This window comes from Plectrocnemia conspersa, unplaced genomic scaffold (assembly GCF_051122295.1).
Source record: "Plectrocnemia conspersa isolate PC_06_02 unplaced genomic scaffold, ASM5112229v1 ptg000013l, whole genome shotgun sequence".
NCBI classification, from domain to species: domain Eukaryota; kingdom Metazoa; phylum Arthropoda; class Insecta; order Trichoptera; family Polycentropodidae; genus Plectrocnemia; species Plectrocnemia conspersa.
In genome coordinates, this window is record NW_028277177.1 from 22,896,516 (window position 1) to 22,920,899 (window position 24,384).

Genomic DNA, 24,384 nt, shown 5'->3' on the forward strand with positions numbered 1-24,384 from the left:
AAAATCAATTATTTCTATCTACCAGTGATGATAAATTAAAAAAAAAACACATTAGGGTTCATAAAAGATTCAAAACTATATCTATAATACATGTGCTAAATTTAGTTGTATATATATATTATTTTTTAACCCTTTGAGTAGTTAGTTAATTTATACACATTTTTAATTTGTTAGTATAAACATGAAAAAAAATTATTTCTGTTGTTAATTATTTATTATTATTTTTTATTGCAAAATCAGTTTTGATTTATTTTACTACTATTTTGTATTATTGTGAATTAATAATTTATTTTAACACTTTTCTAATATTAAAAATCGCTAATTTATTTTACATGTTCGGATTTTTTAAAAAAATATTTATATCAATATTTTACATAAAATTAATATAAAATATTTTTTGTTATGTTAATTTATTTCGTAGTCAATTTTAAAAACATATTTTATATTTATGTTTTTTTTTTAAAAAAAAATCAGGTATCGGGTACCTCAAAACGGTGAAAAATCGACAACCGTACATGTACGGCGATACTCCTCAAAGGGTTAAATTATATAGCTTTATTTTATTATCAAGTTATTCATACATGATTTTAGTTTAGGCTAATAAACTATGTATGTAATTATGGACCGAAAATATATTTGTCAATCATTCCTAACTCTCAGTAATGATCAAATTAAAAAAAAAATTGGATTAAAACCTGGATCATTATTGTTTCAGTCATCAACTTGCAGTACTGATCTATAATGTTCATCAATAAGCGTATTATGTTGGTCATGAAGTTTATGAAATAATTGAGCAATCAGCAATAAACAAGATGATCTTTAAAAATAAAAAAGCGGGTTTTTCTGGGTTATATATCATATAACAACATTCAATGCTGGTGTGATATATAACGACGAAAATTATGATATATTTAGAAAGTGTGGTATCATAATCTATTTCAGCATATTAATAATTCTAAAAATATTCTACAATTAAGTTTATGACGTTTAATATCTCTGGCGACCCGCCAGATAGCACACAATAATACTCGGAACATAAGCAGCACAATAAAATCTAATTTAGAATAAGGTAAGCGTGTAGCATACATTTTTGTATATCCAAGATCGAACATACATAGCTAGTATATGGTACAATATTAAGCAACTCATGCGAATATGTGACTTTGATCTAAACACGAGAGAATATCTTTGTGAAAAAAAAATAACACACAACTGTCACATTTCTAAGGCTCGTATTTCCATTCATGCATTTGAATTCATTGTGCTGGGCTTAGTTTTCGAGGGTCTATCACCCTCCTCATCAGAGTTCAAAAAAAGTTGTTCACTGATGAGAAGCGCGGAAAGCACTAAAAAAAAGCCAGAAGCACAAAAGCTTTGAAAAGTTCGAGAAAAAAAGGTTGCGACTACGAGAGCTTTCCAAGGTGAGATTTGAAACTATATATTCTATTTAACTTCCATGCGAGATGATTCAAAATTATAAATTATCGAGAGGGAAATTTATACAAGTTTTAATAGGACATCCCAGAAGACGATCACCCGGAACGGCCGGGCGATTAGCCCCGTAAGCACTTCGAGCCGATTCAATAAGATTTTAGTATTATTGGGGGAATAAATGATAAGGATAGGCTCGTGGGGCGATGGGGTAGCACAATGAGGGTATGCTAGATATCAGGGACGGCTAAAATCGCTCAATAGCCATTGAAATGTAATCACTGTTGAACCTGCGAATGGGGAATACCGTGACGAGTGAATGGCACTGACGGTTTCGGGATTAACATAAGTAAGCCTGTACTTCTAGGTCTACTATGGTCAGCATCCGTGCGAAATTGAACCGAACCCTGGCCCGGTGTCGATTCATCAAAGGCATACGACGGATAATGACAACGTGACGCGGGGTTGAAATCGTATACTGACAAAGGATGACAACTTTCGAAATGTGTATGGAGTAATAAATAACCACTACAAGGTATTGCGATACAATATTGTGATGAATATTTTGATTAAAGTAACATACGTAGTGTTTCAAATGTAATTATCAATTTTGAGAGAAACAAGGATTAAGATGTAAACATTGTTGTCATTTACGATTTCTTAGCATGTATCAAAAGTTGATTGGTATAGTTTTTTACGTGAAGTATTATTTCTTGTTTGTAAAATATGGGAAATTTTAAGATGTAGTTATCTACATTTATTGAAGTTAAATGTCACTTTAGAAACTTCAAAAACATTTTATCAATCTAAATATCTGAACAAACTGCAAAATTTCATCGATTTAAAAAAGCATGCCATTGAGCCATGAAACCATTTTAATTATTTAATATCTGTATATATTTTTTATAAATATCCACACTACAATTTTCTCTAGTATTTATAAAACTTTCTTTAAAAATAATGTTTCAGTTCAGTTATGTTATCACGATTGAAACAATTACACATAAAATCACCTTTGTCGCATTAAATTCAAGAATGCCATAAAATACGACTCAAGTCGTTATTAATTATTGCAAATTCGGCCAAAAAGCCGCGGGGGATATCTGATCTTGTAATGCGATTCCAGATAAGAGCATTATCCTCCCACTTGTGCCTAAGTTGATTTTTTGATAAATTGAATTGAAAAGACACCGGTTGCTTGCGCTGGGACGCCCGACAAAGCGTTAGGGGGTGGGAAAAGGGAAAATCTCCCCCTCAGTATCTGGCAACGTTAATCGTTTGGCGGATTCTCGTGAGTTTTGTGCGGCTCCCAAAGCCAGCATGTCAATGATTGAATCAAAAAAAAATTATGATAATTTATCTGATCGGAGCAAAATAAAAACACATTTACTTTTGTATCCAGATTTCCGAACAAAATATGTTTTTTAAGAAGCAATTCAGAAATAAAGATCCAAAGCATTGATTTGTAAAAATATATTATAGAACTGGATGGATCATTTCATTTAATAAAACCAGACAGTTTGTTTTTCGTCCTTTAAATTTATACTGAAGTTCATCGATATGATTTTTAGTATATCTTTGATTACATCATATATTATATATACATATATTTTATGAAGGCATTTTACAGTGTTGTCAATTTATTATAGCTATTTTGAATAATCAGCACAATAAACAAGTTAAATTAATAACTTTTAACCTAAGAGACTTTAGTTCAAATAGCAACTTTGGTGTCTTTGATATAAATAAAAAAATCGTAATTTTTATAAAATAAAATCATAGATTAGATTGACCTAAATTTTTATAATCTCACGAATAAATATCGTGATGATTAATTAAAATCAAGCTAGGTTGTACATATTAGGTATTAAAAATTCTCTTTAAATGAAATGAGCTACTTCAGCTCATAGAAAATATCTTTCATGTATATTTAACAAAATAATATCTGAAGAGATTAAATGATACAATATTTGAGAACTTGCAAGTTTTATCACTAGCTAAGTTATACAAAAAAAAATATATCGATGGCAATTCATATAAATAAACTTTATAATAGCTAACTTAACTGAAAGGATAAAGAACCGGAAAGAAAGTATAAAAACTTTGAACATCTGCTTGAATGTTGTTGAAATTATATATTCTGTAATACTGCATTTTAATTATTTATATAGCATTTCATTAAGAGTTGTAAAGAAAGTTTATGAAAAGTTAATAATGTTTAATTGAAGGGATTTTGTGATTTAATCAAAAACTGGTATCTTGGTGTTTTTTACTTCTTGAAAAATAAGATGAATACTGTTTATATATTTTACAATTAACCCTACTGTTTACAATTATCTGCAATAGGATAATTGGGTTAGGAATTATTTATATATTTATCAGCGATTTTCAGCAATATTTAATAAAAATATTAATTGTACTTTTTTAGTTCTAGTTTTTTTATTGGGTATTAAAACCCAATATATTACAAGTAAAATAAGCGGCCGTGACATTAGCAATTTCACCATAAAGATTATTAGGAAAAAAAGCAAAGTGAGAGTGCAGAAAATTAATCTTCTGTTCAGAAAAAGACACCTTCACTGAATCAACTGTACAGTGGGCCAAGAAAATGTCAAATTTAATCCACTCTTCAAGATAGATAAGATAATTTTTTCACCTTTACATATGAAACTGATATATTTAAAGATCTTACGTGAGAAATGACTGGCAAATATCATTAACTAGAATTTTTGTATATTTGTAAACCAGTGTTATTAATGTAGTTCTTAAAATAAAGGCCAATTAGAGTAGTTGAGAATTCATTAAAATATTTACGACCTCTAATAAAAGCTTGCATATCTTATACAGATGCAACAATTGTAAAACATCTAAAAATATTCGTGCAAACTTATTTCTTAACAAAAAAAAGGTTCTACGAACATTTTTGAAAAAATTTTTGATTTCTCTAGAAATTTTATGGAAACTTTTTTTTTAATAAAAAATATATATGAAAAAAAATATAACACAGAGAATGAATTTTTTTCGTTTAATTCTCAAGAAGAAACAATATCGAGAGTTAACAATACAAACTAGAAAAAAATGTTATTGAATTTGGGGAATATTATTTTTAGCAACATAATATCAAATTCTGAAAACAATTGTATTTTTTTATAATTGCAATATGGTGTTGAACAATAATTGAAAACAAAATCTATTTTTCTTTGAGATTACACAAGACATTTCAATTTGAATCACAAATGATGTTTAAAACCGTTTACTCCCAAACTAAATTACGCCCGTTTCTCTGATTGCCCAGTGTAAAGCGAATGTTAATAAAATTCCCCACAATCGGCCAGGGTTCGTAAATCATCACATCGAATCAATATATTAATAATTATTTATGAACCTACAAATAATAATACACTCTAAAAATCTCCTAGAAGTGTGATTCTATAAAGCATTTTAAATACATAGAGACAAGAAGCAAGCTTGTGAGAGTAAGTAATTGACTAGTTCTTCGGGTGCTGGCCCACCTGGCCGTCACGACCGGCGGTTGGCTACCCCTAGAACGGGCCGAGAAGGATGCAGGGCGAAAAGCCTCAACGCTCCCCTGGGATTTGAACCCTAACCCGACCCGGAGCCCGACCGACATACTATCCGAGAAATATTGGAAGCCTGCGCCTGGCCAAGACATATTGAAATCGTATAAAATGTACTACGTACTACCACTGTATTTTATTTATTCATAATACATGAATTTTCGCGCGCACATGAAACATATTTCAATATTTTTACGGGTTATTGGAGGTACTAAATATATATTTCTATGAGTTTAGCTTAAAGTGTATAATAATAATAATAAAATTATAAATTAATAGGTTAACTCGTAAGTTTGGACGCATTATTATAAATATAAAAAATATCAACAATCGACATAATTCAACACTAATGTATATAAATAAGCTTAGAAAAGGTGTTGCTCAAATGTGAATAATATATGTTCAAATAAAACATAATATAACAAATTTAGGGTGTTATAGAATATCTACTTTTATGCACAGAACTTTAGTTTTTTCCGATTTATATATATTACGATCGTTATATTTCATGAATATGAAATAAAAAATGAGAGACTATTGCAACAACAACACTCTCATTAAAATATGTTCCAAAGCTTAAGCAAGAACCTACTACGTATGTAAGAATATTTTTTATCTCAAAACAGACATTGGACAAATCCGAGAAGCCTCTCGGTTGGCGACCCCTGTCAGCCGTAACAATCTAGCTGGATGCTGGTTAAAATTCAGCCGGCGGATCCGGTCGCTACGTGACCGATTACAGAGGAAGCACCCAGACAAAAGCGCCATTAATCGCGGTTTGCTGTTAACGATAAACACGCAAACACTAACGATTGTTTTTGTGTTTGGCGCAAACAGCGCGAGTCCGGCTCTGGCCGTCGATCAACAAAACACGAGCGGAGTCGAAGTCAAACAGCGAAAATCAAGAACTTATAAATATGTACATTGTGGCTATGTTACTCGGCTTCACTCAGGGTCAGCTTCTACCGCCTAATATTTATTATTAAGAAGCATAATAAGTATAATAAGTATAATTTATGTATTTCATCAGTATTTTTAGTTCCCTTTTAGAGTTACATTTGTTAATTTGTGGGAACAGATTTTTGTGATATATATAGATATATATATGATATATATATATACATATATATATATATATATATATATATATATATATATATATATATATATATATATATATATATATATATCATATATATATATATATATCATATATATATATCATATATATATCATATATATATCATATATTTATCATATATATATATCATATATATATATCATATATATATATCATATATATTATTATATATCATTATATATCATTATATATCATTATATTTCATTATATTTCATTATATTTCATTATATTGCATTATATTGCATTATATAATACATATATATATATATATATATATATATATATATATATATATATATATATATATATATATATATATATATATATATATCATATATATATATATCATATATATATATCATATATATATATCATATATATATCATATATATATCATATATTTATCATATATATATATCATATATATATCATATATATATCATATATATATCATATATATATCATATATATTATTATATATCATTATATATCATTATATATCATTATATTTCATTATATTTCATTATATTTCATTATATTTCATTATATTTCATTATATTGCATTATATTGCATTATAGTTCATTATATTTCATTATATTGCATTATATTCCCTTATATTTCATTATATTTCATTATATTGCATTATATATCATTATATATCATTATATTGCATTATATTGCATTATATTTCATTATATTGCATTATATTTCATTATATTGCATTATATTTCATTATATTGCATTATATTGCATTATATTTCATTATATTGCATTATATTGCATTATATTTCATTATATTGCAATATATTGCATTATATTGCATTATATTTCATTATATATATATTTCATTATATATATATTTCATTATATATATATATATTTCATTATATCTCATCTCAATTATTATCCTACTTTATAAAAATACAAGTAAATATGCAAATGTCTAGAAATTGCAAAGCTATGATTATGTCAGTTAGTTTGTTTTTAGCTTACAGCAAAATGTTCGACTTCTTTTTATTTACTTTTAAAATTTTATTATTAGATTTGCAGAAACGAACTTTTTTAGAAATATATGTACAAGATAAAAATCATTAATAATAATGCTAGATCGAAAATAATATTTCCCAAAAAAAATTATAAAGCTATGTTTTGTTGATAATTGAATTTGTACGATTCATATTTTTGAATATTTAAAAACTGATAATAAGTCGAACATTTTTTTAAACTAAAAAAAAAATCAATAAATATGCAGAAACAGGCATTTTCAAAAATAAATGTACAATATAAAAATCATTAATAATAATGCTAAATCGAGAATTATAATTTCTCAAAAAATTTCAGTCTTGTCTTTATAAAAATAAATCTGTATAAATAATTTTAAATGTTTGAAAACTGCTGCATCAAAACGGTTGGTCCGACCAGATGTTTGAAAAATGTATGCTTTCTTGAAAGCTTTTTTTAATAGAAGTCGGAAGTATTTGATTTTCCTAACTATCATTTAGCCTCGTCTTTGCTTTGGTAATCGAAGAACTAAATTAATTGTCAGATAAGATTAAATCTCCAAGCGTGGGAATCGGCAGATTGAAAAAAAGTATTACGGCTTTTCGAAGTTTTGCCATAAAATTTGTCTGTCAGTGAACCTAACTATTGTTTTTTAATAATCCATAAAAGTTCATTATTTTTATATTGTTAGAAATATAGAAAATGTAAAGTAGCAATAGATGATTGGGGTATAAATACAGGAGTCCAAGATTCCTATGTAACTCGACGCTTTGTAATCAATTAAAATAGATCGTTTTTCTAAATATAGGCGTCCATTATTACAAATCATCATCCTATTGCAGTTTGTTTTCCTTAACAGTTAAGATAGGGAAATATAATGTACAATAATATACTATATTATTACAATCACATACTATGTATTACATATATTTTTTTGTTTAGCAAAAACTCTCGGGAAAATCGAGTAGTGAAAATGAGAATACTCATTTCTTTAGAAATGAACTCAATCCCATATTTATAGATTTTATCTTAATAATGTGAGTTTGTTTTACAGGTTTTATTTGTGTAGTTTATCTTAATTTGTAAATGGGTATTTTGCAATATGTTATAAAATTATTATTGTGTGTTTTTCGCTCTTTGAAAAACGACGTTTTTTAACGAAAATTGATGATATATAAAACGGCCATTACAAAAAAATACTTATATATCGAGTTATTATATTTTTTTGAAAAAAAAAATAGGATACAAAGGATGTTTCAAAATAATTATATTTATCGTTTTAAAACGTAGCTTTTTAAATCAAATTGGGTAGTAGTCATACATATTTTTTCCAATACACTATTTTTAGTAGCTAGTGTATACTTGACATATGTAGGTTAATATGTTTATATATTTTGCAAAACACACGGATATATTTATTTAAAAGTGACTAGATTTGCATTATTTTTCATGCATTTTATTTTGCATTTACTACAAAAACAAACGTCACTGAGATGCTTTTAAAAAAAATACATAAATTTGTGTGAAAATAATAGCTATAATTTGTTTTCACTACATCAGTTATTTTTCATACAAAATATGGTTTTATAAAAGAAGAGTATCCTAAAATATATTTTATGTTAATGCTTGAATTTGCATCTTTTACATGTTTTATACACATATTATAATTTATTTCTATCTCCGCCAATCTGTTTTATGTTACGCTTATGCAGTATTTATATTTAGTGTTATGATCTCTCGTGAAAAATATATATAGATGTACGGTTCGAGTAGTTTTATGTGTTACCGCCGAGCGCGTCGAATAATAGGCGAAAAGAGAGGTAAAAAATATATTTACTACGTTATATTCATACATTTGTAGAGCATTGATCTTGGCAGTATTTGCTAGAAGCTATCGATTCAATAAAGTAGAAACACGACATAATATGACGAATGTTAAAAAAAGTTGTTTTTTTTTGACATCAATGAATGAAAAATATTCAATTCAGCTAATGGCACCAAAGTGCTTTTTTGCAACTATGGATATATAAAAGTACGATATTTAAATTTTAATTCGTTCGATTGTAAAAATATATATGTATATAATTTTATAGGTAAACTGACTAGTCAAACGAACATCAAACGGTTCAGAGATGACTTTAGGTAAACCGACGTTGGAGGTCTGCCAAAGAAACACTTCTAAATATTTAGAACACGGTGGCAACTATTCCATTCACGAAAATATATTAATGTTCAATAGTTCAAAGAAGGTATATTATAAGGAATTTTCTAAATAGTGAAACGTGTTTTAAATTTTAACATTCAAACGGTTGGCCGCGACTGGCTTTCTGGCAGGTAACACATAGTAACGAGCGCGGCTCACGTTATTTAGGGCGTCTTGGGGACCATGAAACTTCCGGACATAGGTTTTGGGGTCGGAAGCCGGAAGAGCTTCAGGATCTTGCGTCCTGGAAAAACGACGCCTGTTCCGGGCCGCGATTATTATATGGAATATTTGACGAGAACCACTCAATAATAATAAACCATTGCCGGCCGTGTATCATGCATTTTAGATTTACGGCAAACCCTTGGCAAAATAAGTAAAGCTAATCCTTGATTCCCAAAATCCATTAATATAAAATCGTATCTAAAAGCTCTACATAATGTACGTATTATTATTATATTTTAATTGCGGTTACTTTTGGATTTCAATGTAATCACCTTTGTGCTCCCTTCCTGCTCCACTTTCAGGCTCTCTTCCGCCGCCGTGAGCGTTTTCAATTATCCTTTAAACCACTATCCTTGTTTTCTATTTCGCATTGCTGAGCCGGTTTACATGTCAGTTCTGCATGACTGTTCGTGTTGTCGTTTTCTACGGGGATAGGTCAAATTAATTGTTTCTGCTATGCGAACTGGGATTTCAATCCATCATACCCTTTTACGATATGTGTCTACGTGTGCCTTGTGTATGTATTTATATAGAAATTTTATGTATTAAATATACAATCAAGTACATACAAACATATACACAATGTTCATTATTTTCTATCATAAATATTTGGTTTTACAGCACATTAATATTTTTGTTAAATATTTAAGAAATAAAATCAATAAAGTAACAGAATTATTTTCCTACTAAATTATTTTAGTGAATTAATTTTCAATAGCTAAAAATATAGATACAAATAAATCTAAAAAAATATTCTGAGAGATGTTATTTTGTATTATTTAGGAATACGTGAAACACGGATTCAGCATAAAATATGTATATTATTGTTCAGTTGGGAAAATAGAAAATATAAATATTTTTTTCAATGCTGAGTGATATAAAACTGGCTTCTTTTAAATAAAATACATATTAGTTACATATGTATGTATATTTAAAAAGAGCCTGTGGATATATTATTCGACTTTTTATAGATACAAAATTATGTTATTACGCTTTTCAATATTTTATCTAAAAATATAAGAAACATAGAGCTACAAAATTAGACATTTATTTGCCCCAATAAATATTGTTTAAAAATAAACGATAAAAATAATATTTTCTAACGCTTTAAATTTATTTAAGAGAATATATTGTAAGTTCATATTTATAATAAATATTTTTTTTTAAATATTATAAGACACATTAAATTCATATAAAGCAGACTTTTTAGAACTTGATACTAGTTACGGATTTGGAATGAAAATTTAATAAGCAATTTAATAACAAAAATTTTCTTTTTGTATATAAAAAAAATCATAACTATAACATAAAGCTAATAAATAGCTTTAAATAAATTAATCTGATTTTCTTTAATAAAAATCCATTACTATGGATTTTTTATTCAATGTATAAAATTATGGTAATTTTTTTGTTTTGGATATTTTATCTAAAAATGTAAGAAGCATAGAGCTACAAATTTTGACATTATTTTTGATCAATAAATATTCTTTAAGAATAAATGATAAAAATTATATTTTTAAATGCTTTAAATTTATTGAAGAAAATATTTTTTGGTTTCATATTCATGATTAATACTTTTTTAATAAATTATTATAATACATAGTATATATTACATTTAAATAAAGAAGACTTTTTAAAAAAATACGAATTTGGAATGAAAAAAACGGGATTATTTTGTTTCAAATAAATAACAAAAATTTTCATTTTGTATATAAAAAAAATCATAACTATAAGATAAAGCTAAAAAATAGCTTTAAATAAATTAATCCAATTTTCTTTAATAAAAAACTATAAATTTTTTATACTATGTAAATATAAAATTATGATTATACTTATTGCTTTTCGATATTTTACCTAAAAATAAAAGAAACATTTTTCACTAATAAGATCTTGATAATAAATATTAATCAAAAATAAATGACAAAAAAAATATTTTTTAACGCTTTAAATATATTTAAGAAAATAGTTTTTAAGTACATATTTATGATAAATGTGTTTTCATAAATTATTCTATTATTTCTCTATACCACAAAAAATGGTAGATTTTCATTAAAAAAATTACACATTTAAAAAAAATCTTATCAGAATAAGACTAATTGTATTTTTATAGCAATTTTAATACAAAAATATCACTTAATCTTTTTATAAAAAATATATGTCTCATTTAAAGCTTACAAGTTTTATTTAGGCAAATAAAAACTCTAGGTATATATCTAGACTCAAAAATTTAATTTACTAAACATATTGAGACATTCAAGTAAAAAATTCATCCTGCTATTGCGACCAAAACACTAATATAAAACACAAAAAAGTCAATATTTATTATTATTATTTAAACAGTCAAAATATTCGCTTGCTTGGTGTGGAGTAACACCAGAAATGCAATATTTTTTTAGTTTCAAGTCAATCATATTAAACTGATATAGACTTACATTCATAAATAGTAAAAATACATTAAAATAAATTTAAATATGTATTTAATGCATAATTATACCAAAAAATACGATACAAGTAATACGCTACACCATAAATTAAAATCAAGATGTAAAATGTTTACTTATCTTGTTTTAGAGGCATAATTTTAATTTTATATAGTAGCTTTAGTTCCACAATAAAGTAAGTAAATAAACATATGTATATACATATATCTAGTACATTAAAATATTATTTTTAATATTTCAATTTTTAATTAATTTATTTTGTGATATTTTAATATTAATCTTATTATTTTTATTAAATTAAAAAAAAAATTCTAAGCTAAAAATTATGTATAATCAGTTACTTTAATACAATTATAAAGTACATATTTCTATGTATTCAACGTTGAAAGAAACCCTAAATTAGTTTAGTGTTATTTAAAGCCAAGTATCGAGTTACATTATATTCATGATTTGACCCCTGACATATCGGTTAGTATTATATACTTTAGGGTTACTATAAGATAAAGATTTGTTACTTTAAGGCAATATTTAAACTTATTGATTCTATTGTGTTATTTAATGATAAATTTTCATATTTACAACTAAATATTGTCACATAAATTATTGTAAAGTTAGGTCGAATTTTCCGAAGGAAAGTTTGTTCGAATCACTTGATACGATATTAATAAATAAATTTAACTCTATACATCTATTACATTGTGCCATTACGCATAAAATATATGCCATTAGTTCGTCATAATGAAAAAGCAACAAGCGGGGTGGGTAAAAAGCCCGATGAATAGTGTAAGTAATGAACCGTAACGCTGCCGGGGCCGAAAACCGCACAAGCGGGAAATTAATTTACATTAATGCAATCTATACAAATCAAACAAGGGAAGTGGAAGAGTGAGTTTTGGTAACCCGAACCAGTCCGGAACACAATATCCAACGTGTGTTATCCTCCGACTATGGAGCGAAGCAAACACACGGAACGCCACAATGGGTCCACAATAACACAATAAGGTCAGGGGTGCGCGATGCTGCCCACAGAATCCAATATAATAATGAGATTCGGTACTTTCCTACTACCACTTTTTTATACGCCACCTTTTTCATTCGCCAAAGTCACATATCGAACGTCGCGGACAATGACATGTCATGTTCGTAGCGCTATTTTCTTTATTGAAAAGTTTTTCACCGCGACAACACAAAAGAAAACTTTATCAGGTTAAGTGATACAAATTACATCACAGGTAAAAAAATACGGCGAGCGCGATAAAAATAGGGCGTATCGCTCGGACCCTTTGTCAATTTTTCAAAGGAGCGCCGGGAGAAAGAAAGCCTCCGTGTCTTGTGTGTGTACGTTTTTTTCGCAAGGCATAATAAATAATAAAAATGTTCAATGTAGATATTGTGAGGCGCTTATTGAAATTAAAAAAAAATACAAACCCTGCACAAAATATTGCAAAGATAAAAAATGAACAGAATTTTCTCTTTTCCAGTTTCTGTGATAATAAGAATAATATTATGTTATTAAGATTATACATATCCTGTTCAAATAAATCTCTACAAGAAATATGTTATAAAATGTGAAATTATTAATGAAAATATTTTAGCTTTGTGTATTTTTGACCTTCTGGATTTTTTCAAAATCTTTGGTAAGGAACAAAGATATTTCAATTTTAAATTATCAACCATGTTTAAAATTATAGACCACAGTGATTATCACTAATACAATTTCTATAAAATTATATTATTTATTTAAACATAGTAAGAAAAAACTATTTACTCTTATATCAATTTAGATAAAATTATTATATAGTTAAAACAGAATAATTAATTTATTCCACGATTAACTTAAAACTCTGCATAACAAGATTATTGCCACGAATTCAAGCGCTGAGAACATACTGATTTTTTGTATAAGATCACTGTAAAGTTAAATCAACTGATACCGAGCTAGTTATCAGATAACAATACCTCTTCGATAAATCATTAAAAATCAAAAAAAATACTTGTATCCTTATAATATAAAAAATATTTTATATATGCATATTAAAAATATGTTTTCATCATTTATAAGCAAACTTGCTACCGTCATTCATTACGAAACATTGATTATGAAAGAGTAATATATTTCACATAACGAAAAAAGCACAAACAACAATAGCGTTTTGTTCCCTATAAAAAATGAACTGAAAAGAAAAGATCGCGCCTGTATACATTTATTATAATACCAGGCTAAATAAAAAATACAAAAGATAACGATAAGAACAAACCTTCATGAATAATCATAAATCTGGATGCTGCCGTTATTTATGCGTGACCAAGTCCGATAACGCGTGATTTATATCGGCGAAAGACTTTTAGAAATCTTTTTCTGTTTATCGGACGGTGTAAATTTGTTTCCGAAGATTAAAGTTAATTAAAGCAAATACTGGGTGTAATATTAGTTGGGAGCGCGATTACAAACGGTTTGCATCTCCTGGAGCGACCTAATGTGCTGGCGCCCAGGGCGAGCGTATTGTTCCGACAATTAGAAAGCTTTTGCTTGTAAACTCATAAAAGCCCGGGCATTGTAAAGCCACCGGCGTAATGATACTTGGATGATCATTTAATGATCTCATTCGAAAGACTGGAAACCAAAGAAAATTAATTTAAAAAAACATTCATATTTTGTAAAGGCTTAAAAGTATTTAAATAATCGGAAATATAACTCAAAATATATTCTTAATAATGTTTATAAGCTCACTTTGTTATGAAATTAGTTTCCAAAATTACTGATAATTTTCCTTTGATCTTCAAGAACAGAGGATATCAAATACGTTTGCAATTTTAATTATATTTAGTTAAATTGTAATCATAATATATTATTTATTTAAAAAATTGTTGCGTTTAACACTTTAAGGCTAAGTTTATAAACATATGATGCGTGCAGCCTTTGGGGTACAAGAAAGTAATTCCTGAGGTGCGAAAGCTTCTAACTTTTTAATTTGTAATAAAAAATTAACTGTCTTATGCCTGCACTACTGGAAGTTGTCCGAACCGAAGTTACAACTGAAGTCGACCATAAGCGACCACACTGCCGCAAATTTCATATGCCGTCCGAACGGCGGCTTCTGTCACGTACAGCCGGCATATTTGCGCGCGATCGAAAAATGTGCCAAATACTCGCAATTTTTAAATTGTCATTTTATTAAAATTACGCTACTGATAATTATAAAAGTTTGTGTGGACACTAACCAATACAATATCAGTGAAAAATTTTCGGTCGTAAATATTCAATTTACGCAAAATCTTTGTCGGCTTTTGCAAAATGGCATAAGGCATAAAAATGATACTTCATAATACGAACACTACATTTGCGACTATCCTAGAATTTGTCGCCATCGATTCTAAATCAGAATTCTTTATGGTGTGACATTTATATAAACCTATCTAAGAAAATACATAAGGATATTCGAAATGATTTTCTTTAACAAAATCAAGTACCACTAACTATTTTTTAATTATTTAATTTTATATGAAAAAAATTTTAATAACGATATCTGTTAGAAGAATATACTATCAAAAATATAATTAATCCCTTTTGGTGCCCTAAAATATTCAAAGATGTCAGTAAGAGTCGTAAGATGTTTAAGTCGCCGATAAGCATGTGGTATTATTACTTGGCCACTTGACCACGTTGCAGCGCTCGACATGCGTGTTGATGATAGGACGCCTACGCGCATACTGAAATTGAACCGAGTTACTCGTTCTATCTTAGTTTGCGAAAAACAATATCATTATCTCTCTCACTCTTGTCACTTAACACGCGAGAGAGCGAAAGGGGAAGTATCTCACCACTCGCGTTCGAAAGAGCAGCTCCGATTTTGATTCCTTTGACTTCGGTCCGTTGGCCGACAATGTTCGGAAGCGCTCGAAGCTGGCCAAGTCGACTGAATTACCCCCACTTTACCTCCCGTTCTCGGTAACCTCGGACAACTTCCGAGAACCGAACTCGACCGAAATAATCCACTATATTTTCCGTCCTTGGCCAACCTTGGTCAACTTCCAGATAGTGTAGTGCAGGCATTATACTTTGTAAATAGTACTCTACTAAAATATGTACATAATTAGTGATTCCTAAATATTTTTTTATTGACGTAATAATCCTCGCTATGTAAAAAAAACGAGTATGTTGCTTATGTATTCAATTATACAACAACAAAAATTGTATGCAACGAAAAAATAATTTTAAAGTTTAATTTAAAGCCACCAAAGTCATAAAGCTGTAGGTATTTTAACATCCAGAACTTTAAGAAGCACAGGTTTTTACACCAGCGGTACATTCATTTTTATGTTGCAGAAATTCAAAACCCTTGTTAGAAGCTTCTTACCAAGAGAAATATCTGTGAAATTCTATTCTAAGTTCTGAACAACAAAATAAGAAAAATCAGCATATTCCGTTATAGAAAGATGTGATTCGATCGCGCATTCAAGATTTCCGTGATGATATTTTACTGCAAGTAGTAAAATATATCAAAGCCAGTCCTCTAAAAGAGAGTATTTAACTATACTTATTGCTATTAGTCAACTGATACTTATTGCTATTTGTTATGGAGCATTAGTGAAAAATACATGTTAAAAGAATTTTTATTTCGTAAGCCACTGGAGTTCACTAAAGAGTTTTTTATCTGCACAGAAATCTTTAAAAAGGTTAAGAAACACTGCTTCATGGGTTTTGCTTATTTATGTAGAAAATATATAAGTATTATAAAAATGCGTTATATTGTTTTTATAAAATAATAATAATTGCGATATTTTTAACTGTGATTTAAAGATGTAATTTAATACTCCAAGGTCTAGAATAAACTCTTAAGATAAATTTAGTCGCAATATTAAAAAATCTCAAAACCATATGCCAATTTCCATTCGAATAAAAATATGACAATGCTAAAAGTTTTATCCCAATATTTAGAGATACTAAAAATGATTAATAAATGTTTGCGAAAATTTAAGAACTATTTATTTTTAAATGCAAATCATAAACTTATATTTTTTTTTCTGCAAAAGAAAATATATACAATAATAGGATCGTCATAAACTGAATTAGAGATATGGAAGCTTAGCTATGTAAATTTGTGTTTGTAATGTTTTAATTGAAAGTTAAGTTCAAATATGTTATAGCTCATTTAAAATAAAAATATTAGCATTATTCCCTATAATACGTATTTTTAATTAAACTTCTTTAATATTATAAAATAATTTTCTTTTGCGAATTAAAAATCTGTACTAAACCTAATGTTATTAAGGAAGAAGAAGAAGGTTTTTTAAGACATCTATGTTCTCTCAAGTGAATATTATATATGTATAATAATAAATAAAACTGCTAATTATAGTTAGAAGCCACTTATTAGCCGATTTAATATTTTTATTATATTTTAATTCACTACATAAACTGCTTATTGACTGTGTCTACACACAGACGATGCGTCTGTATGGCTATGAGTATAGAATAGAGCAAAAGGCGAACTTTACGAGCGGATCAAGCTTTCATCGGGGGGGCTGCGCTCTGTACATTTTCCTTTACCCGTAGCTGCCTTGTTATGTGAAGTATCAGCGACAATAAACCCATATAATCCAGCTGGATGAACGGATAGCAACCACTTTAATGCGGAAGGTAGAAACGTCGATGCAGTAGATATTCAGAGTAATCTTAAAACTAATAATATTTGCTATGCAACGACGGTAACAGCGCAAGCGTGGTATTTCACCGTGATCGCATCAAGTTTGTTGTCTGTAACAAAGAGATAAATACACTTCAAGTCATAAGCGTATTTGAGTTTCAGCTCAAGCGATAACTAGGATTAGGTTTTATCTTGTAAAGAATAGAGAAAGTGGCATCACCAAATTTAGAATTCCAGATATAGATTCAACAAATCGCTTGACACAAATTTGTTTTGAACCAATTACATAATTAATATATCACGTCTAATGTATAATTTAGGTAAGGGATAGAGAAATGGGTTCACGAGCCGCAAATCTAAACTATTCAACAAAACGAAAGAATAATAATATATTCATCTAATGTAATGCAAACCATATTATTTTGCCCCTCTATGTCGTCGTGCTCAGTCGCCGTCGAACGTACCTGAAACAATAAAAAAAGCTAGATTAGATTTTATAAATGAATTTGAATAAAAACACACATTTATATCTCTATACACATAAAAATCAGTTTTCCACCCTTGGAAGCTAATAAAGAAAAGTTCGCTTTCACCGGATGCAATTAGCTAATGTCCCGCAAAGGACGAATTTTGCACAGCTTTTACGAAAGCTCGCGCTGGATATTCGCCGCCGACTTTGCTCCCGTTTTTTTCTCAATCCAAAAGGTGCAAATTCACACCTAGCGACGTTAAATATTCAGGGTAAAATTAAAAAGTCCCGGTCTCCTGTAGTCATTTGCTTTTTAAAATAAAGAGAATACATAAAAGCTTAATCAATCATCTCGGCGCGTTTGGGCGTTCGTCTTGTATTCAATGGACGCCTACTGAGTGTTTTTTTAATTAATTATTTTAACTAACTCGGAAAAAATATAAATTTTAATTTACGTATGTACGAAGAAAGAGGAGCGTAATTTTTTTAATATATATACATATATTATGGAGCACAACTTAAATATGTATTAATTAGATCAACTAATGCATAAGATATTATTGTAAGTCTTAATTTTAATACTAAAATACTAAAAAAGTAGGTCGATTAAAGTTTATTTAACTCGTTGAACCATCGATATTTATCAGTGACCTTACTGTTTTAAAAATTCTATTTTGTTAAGAGCAAAATTTAGATTAGGTTTTCCAAAATATTTCTAGACAAACTGAAAGAATAATTCGAAAGAAAAATATCAGAATTAGCTTATAAAAAGGGCATTGTGATCCACCATCAAGTTGAAAGTTATTTATGAATGTTTAAGCTTATCTAATATAAAGTCCGGATCTTGCACATTCAGAAAATAAATTTGTTCTATGGATCCCTAACGCATTCTTTGTTAAAAAAACACAATCTTTGTCAAGAATTTTCAAGATTATTTTGTTTTGAATCATTGACCACAGACCCTCTACTTAATAATGCTTGGGTTAAATTTGCCAGATTTAAACTGTTCTTAAAATCACTAAGTTAAGTTTTTTGTTAGTTAGTTCTTGGCATTTTTTAAGAGAGGAATACTTTAACTGTCAAGCATATATGATATAAGAAGGTTCAATACAAATAGCACTTTCACGACTTTTAATTGAAAAACAAGAAAAATTGATGTACATACATTTATAATGATACATTTAAACGTTAATTTACATAAAGTGTTTCATACATCCAGGGTACAGATCTGGGTCCTTTTGAAAATTATAAGAGCACTTTTAGCATTCCCAAAACTCGCGTTGTCCTTTATGTAAGCTCGAATGGTGTTATTGCAATAAATATTTCAATTCAATAATAACAGTCCATATTCGATTTTTATGACACACACTCCGGCGTGAGCAAAACCTTTTCATCCCTCTGAATAATAGATGCATTATGAAAGATTGCATTACGGCACACGAGAGCTCATCTCGTATAGTGAATTTTGCAAGACGTGTGGGTATTGCTTTAGTTACAGTAGTACGTGTCTCTGATGAAATTTCGCAACAGTCCCATGGCGCATAAAGCGTCCATGATCCGATTTATCGGAAAATCCATTGGTAAACACGTTAACGCGGCCGTAAAAATTTCGCAACAGAGGCACCACGTGAAAGCCAACGCGAAGGAATAAGTGAAAAAAAACGCGAACGTATCGAAATGAATAAATTCACTTTTCATGCAAATTTTCATAAGGGATTTCGGGACGCGGGTATATTTGGGTTTTCAGCGAACCGGTGAATGCTAACAACAACGGCCATATCGGGGCGTTTTAACACCCTTTTCGGAGGGAATTCGCGAAATAAACACATATACGTATGTATGAATGTACGAGACCCTACAGGCCATTAGTCAAAATTGTCGGGTGGGGTTAAAAATGACTACACAACCAGACGAATATCAGATATTATTTTCGAGCAGTTTGTACCATCTCCCCTTTTCACACACACACTGCTGTGTTAAGATTAATTCGATTTTGTCTAACTGCGGCCCTTTTAAAAACAAACACGTCCTTATTACTGTAGGGCGAGACGACATTAGCGGCGATATAATAAAATAACAAATTTCGTGAAATCTAGTTTGTTTCGACAAAATCGCACTCAAACGAAATTTTGTTTTGCGCGATTGAATCTAAACGCGAGAAGAGGCAACCTTTTAAGCTATTTCAAAGATTACAATATACCGGTTTACATAACAATGTTAAGTATTTTTCTAAATAAATGTGATTTTTATCATCGCGCTTCTTATACGTTTGTAAAAAACGTACATAATTTTTATTGATATAAAATATAAAAACAATATCTATGCAAAATTAAAACATTATTCTAATAAAAATATTAATTTGAATATAAAAAATATTTTTAAATTAAAATAAAATGCGTCATTTAACACTAAATATAATGAATAGAGATGGGGTATATTAAATATTATGTTATATATATTTTTTATCATGTAAAATATCCTAAAATATCCCTTCACTAAATATTTTTTTTTTCAAAATGAAAAAATATTTTGTATAAATATTTTTGTATAATATTTAACCATTTATATCATAATATATTTATTGTATATATTACTACAATTTGCTAATACACTAACTCCTATCTAAGTAAGCAAAGATTAGCATTTTAAATACCATTTATTTAATACCATCATAAGCTAACATTATTTTTAAAAATAATATATGTGCAAAAAACATAAGATATAATATTTTTATAGTAGTTATCAAATGCCAAATAAGTAGATCGAATAAGTAGACTTTTTTAAAAGGTTACTAATTCGATCCTGATTTAACATGTCAGTTTTAACAAGTCGTTATTATTTCTTTTAAATATATATTTAAGTTTAAAATATATAAGTAGGTATTACAATCGATTTATGATTATTAAAAATAAATAAATATATTACCTTTATCATACTTTTTAAATTACTGTATATTTTTTAGTTCTAATTTAGGAACACATCAGTGCAGGAAAGTCAAAAGAAAGTAAAATATCTACTGACTTGTGTGTTTTACTTAAGAGGCGATCTTTTTATGCATATCATTTGCATGCGATTTTTAAGTTATGCAGTTTATATTTAATGCAAATCATTTAAAAAAAATATTCTTGTCTATAATATTTCTATTTTATTATCACAAGACTAGAATGTTTATTTTAAAGTTTTAATTGGTTGTCTTTTTATTATTGTAAGGCATGGGAAACTGCTTTTATTATATATTTACTAAATAGATCAAGAATTTGTTTTTTACTAGTAGTGGAAAGATACATGTAGCAAAAAGCTCTCGATTTTGAAGTTTTATTGATTGTCGACAATGCATCAAAGCATCTAAATATGCAGATAGTGTTTTTTTTCACAAAATATCAAAAGCATTATTCAGCCAATATTTTAAAGTATAATTTCTAATTCAAAGAAAATGACATTAGGAGTATCAATTAATGTATTGTAGATAAACTAAAAATGATGCATTAACACTAACTGACCTTAAGAAAATATTTTATATTTTGGTCTGCTTAAATCATGTTTTATTAGCTATCGCTAAAATAAATTTATTAAATGAAATCGGTAGAGAAGGTTTTGATAACTTTAGCCTAAATAATATCAACGAATTTCTTGTTAATATTGCCCTAATTAATAAACATAATATTTATATAACTTTAGATATCGCCGAAGAACCAGAAAACATATAATTCCAAAATGCAGTTAATTGGAAAATTATGTCTTCCTAATGACACAAATTCTGAACGAACATTAAATTTAAGAATTGTATTTCCAGATACCAGAAACTGCATAAAAAAATAATTATTATATTAGGAAATCATCACAAAGTTTATTCACAGATTACCGAATTAAAGGAAAAAATCAGCACACAAATCGAAAATCGTGCTGAGCCATGATGATAATTTTAATTAAAATATCTAATCAAAAATGTTACTTTAAAAAAAAAATAGAAAGAAAAAGTATTTAAGAAAAATTTTTAATTATTTTTTATATTTATATTCCAAGTATTTAAATTTGTTAAGCTTAGAAAATCATGAAACGTATTCCTTAATCTAATGCGTAAAAAGAGCAGTGTATATAAATATTTTTAATATAAACTACGGATCATCACGATCTTACTTTTTCGTAAGTGTCTGTCGTTTCGAAGAGTCTGCTACTCTTCATCTTTGGAAAGGAACTTTAGTTCCTCTTCGCTCATTAGTTTGTCTCCAAATATGAAGAGTGGCAGAAACGTCAGATGCTCACAAAAAAGTAAGAGCACGATGACATGAAAGATTTATAACTCGCGATAAAACTTTAAAGTTCAATAAATATAAAAATAGGTTTTCATGCCACTTAGATACATCCTGTATATCATTATATCATATCATATTAGATTTTATATATATATATAAACATATATTATGGGAGGATAAAATATAAATCAAAGTTAATACTGAGTTAAACCCACTAAAACGCGTCATTTGAAGCCAATAATTTCCAGCTTAGTTTCTACTATAAATATATGGACTAAATACGATTTTTAGAATGTGTGTATATATGTGTTAATATTATATTTCATAATATTATATAAACAAATAGTCACATTCAACGTTGCTATTAATAAAATTAAAAAACAATATTAAACACGTTAGTTTCGGGTTGAATACTCTTTTCCACATTAACAAATCGATTTACACGTAGATTTTAATTACCGCCGTATAAGAGGATTACCTTCGTTCGCTAATGGAAATTTGTTTCACAGCATTAAATATAAATATCGTCAGCCGCTTTCGCTCCATACAAACACACAATTTTAAAAATGCATAGAGCTCGTGCGAAATAGCATCGTCCGGCTCCGGTACATTAATCCTATAAAGAGCATAAAATTATAATGTAATCGATTTTGCAGCGAAATGCAATAATATTTATAAAAATAATAAGAAAAAAGTATTGGGAACAAAAATTGGAATAAAGCTCAAAGTGGAACAGGGACGAGGGCCAATTTCCTTTTGCTCGCCGTTAAGTAGTAATTTCCCGGAAGCTGATGACGGAAAAGGGAGTAAGAAAAATGTGTGTGTATACGTGCAGGTGAATAAAGTGTATTTACGAGATTTCCACACAATTCCGCATCTTAGGTTGAACACACGGCGGGCGATGTTAAAACCTATCGTTTTATTTTTCTTCGAACACCTCCATACAACCCGGCTATAAATTTATTTTCTGTGGTCAGCCGCCTAATGGAAAAGCCATTTGGTCCCAAGACGATACAATATAATAAAAAAAGTCGAAACCACCTTTTGGGTTGTTAAAATACATAACACGTAAGAATATAAATCCTGCAAATACAATATTGAACTTGGGAATATTATAACCACGAGAAGAAGTAAGCATTAAATATGTTTTATTTGTCATGAAACATTATATCGGTAAACCACCATTGTATACGCTTTATATGTGTAATATATAATATAACCTCTATTATTTCCTTATTGCGTCAAAGCATGTCAATATAAAACATATATGACTTGCTTTTATCAACATGTTTAGCAATTATCAAGAAACTTAAAATATGCCGAAAATTGTCAGATAAGGTAGATGTTCATTAAAAATAAACGTTAAAAAACGAAGATACTATGTACATATTTGGCACTCATCCAAAATTTTCATTGAAATTTATAATAAAATAATATTCACACATATTATATAACATAGCACATGTGATTGTCCACACGCCTATATATTTATATTACAATCTAAAATTAGTGTGAAGATTTTTTATTAAAAATAACTGCGAAACGATGTATCATAATATATTAATACAAATTCTGAACTTTCGGTAAAATTTTAATCAATTTAACTAAAATATATACTAAATATATCAGATTTATAGCGATGTGTGGTTAAATTATTCCCACAAAGATTCGAATATTATCCTTTATCGTTTATGCTATTTATATTATAATTTAAATTAATATATTATGATACAAAATATAAGATATAGATATTAAAATAGTATTTTTAATTAAAAAGATAAAAACAAACATACATAAATGATTTTTATTGTAATAAAAACATATATTTCGGGATTACCTAATATAAAGGTAATAATTATATTATAATACCAAATATGAAAATATAACTAATTAGTTAATTGCCAATACATTTGGATAAAATATTAATACTGATTAATTAGTTTTATGGCTACCTGTGTTTTAATATGACTTTAAAATATTTTTACAAGGATT

At 28.1% G+C, this 24,384-nt stretch overlaps 1 protein-coding gene across 3 annotated transcripts in view; it reads right to left on the minus strand.

Moving 5' to 3' along the window:
* Positions 1-24,384, minus strand: part of heph (polypyrimidine tract-binding protein 1 heph) — a 413,796-nt gene that overhangs the window by 98,709 nt on the left and 290,703 nt on the right. Inside the window, exon 1 of one of the 3 annotated variants that reach the window (XM_088202337.1) lies at positions 18,084-18,134. The exons of the other annotated variants lie outside the window; for them this stretch is intronic. Coding sequence (XP_088058463.1) covers positions 18,084-18,086 — 3 coding nt within the window. The 5' untranslated portion in view covers positions 18,087-18,134. Of the gene's footprint in view, positions 1-18,083; positions 18,135-24,384 lie in introns of those variants that run through there. 3 annotated transcript variants of the gene reach the window in all.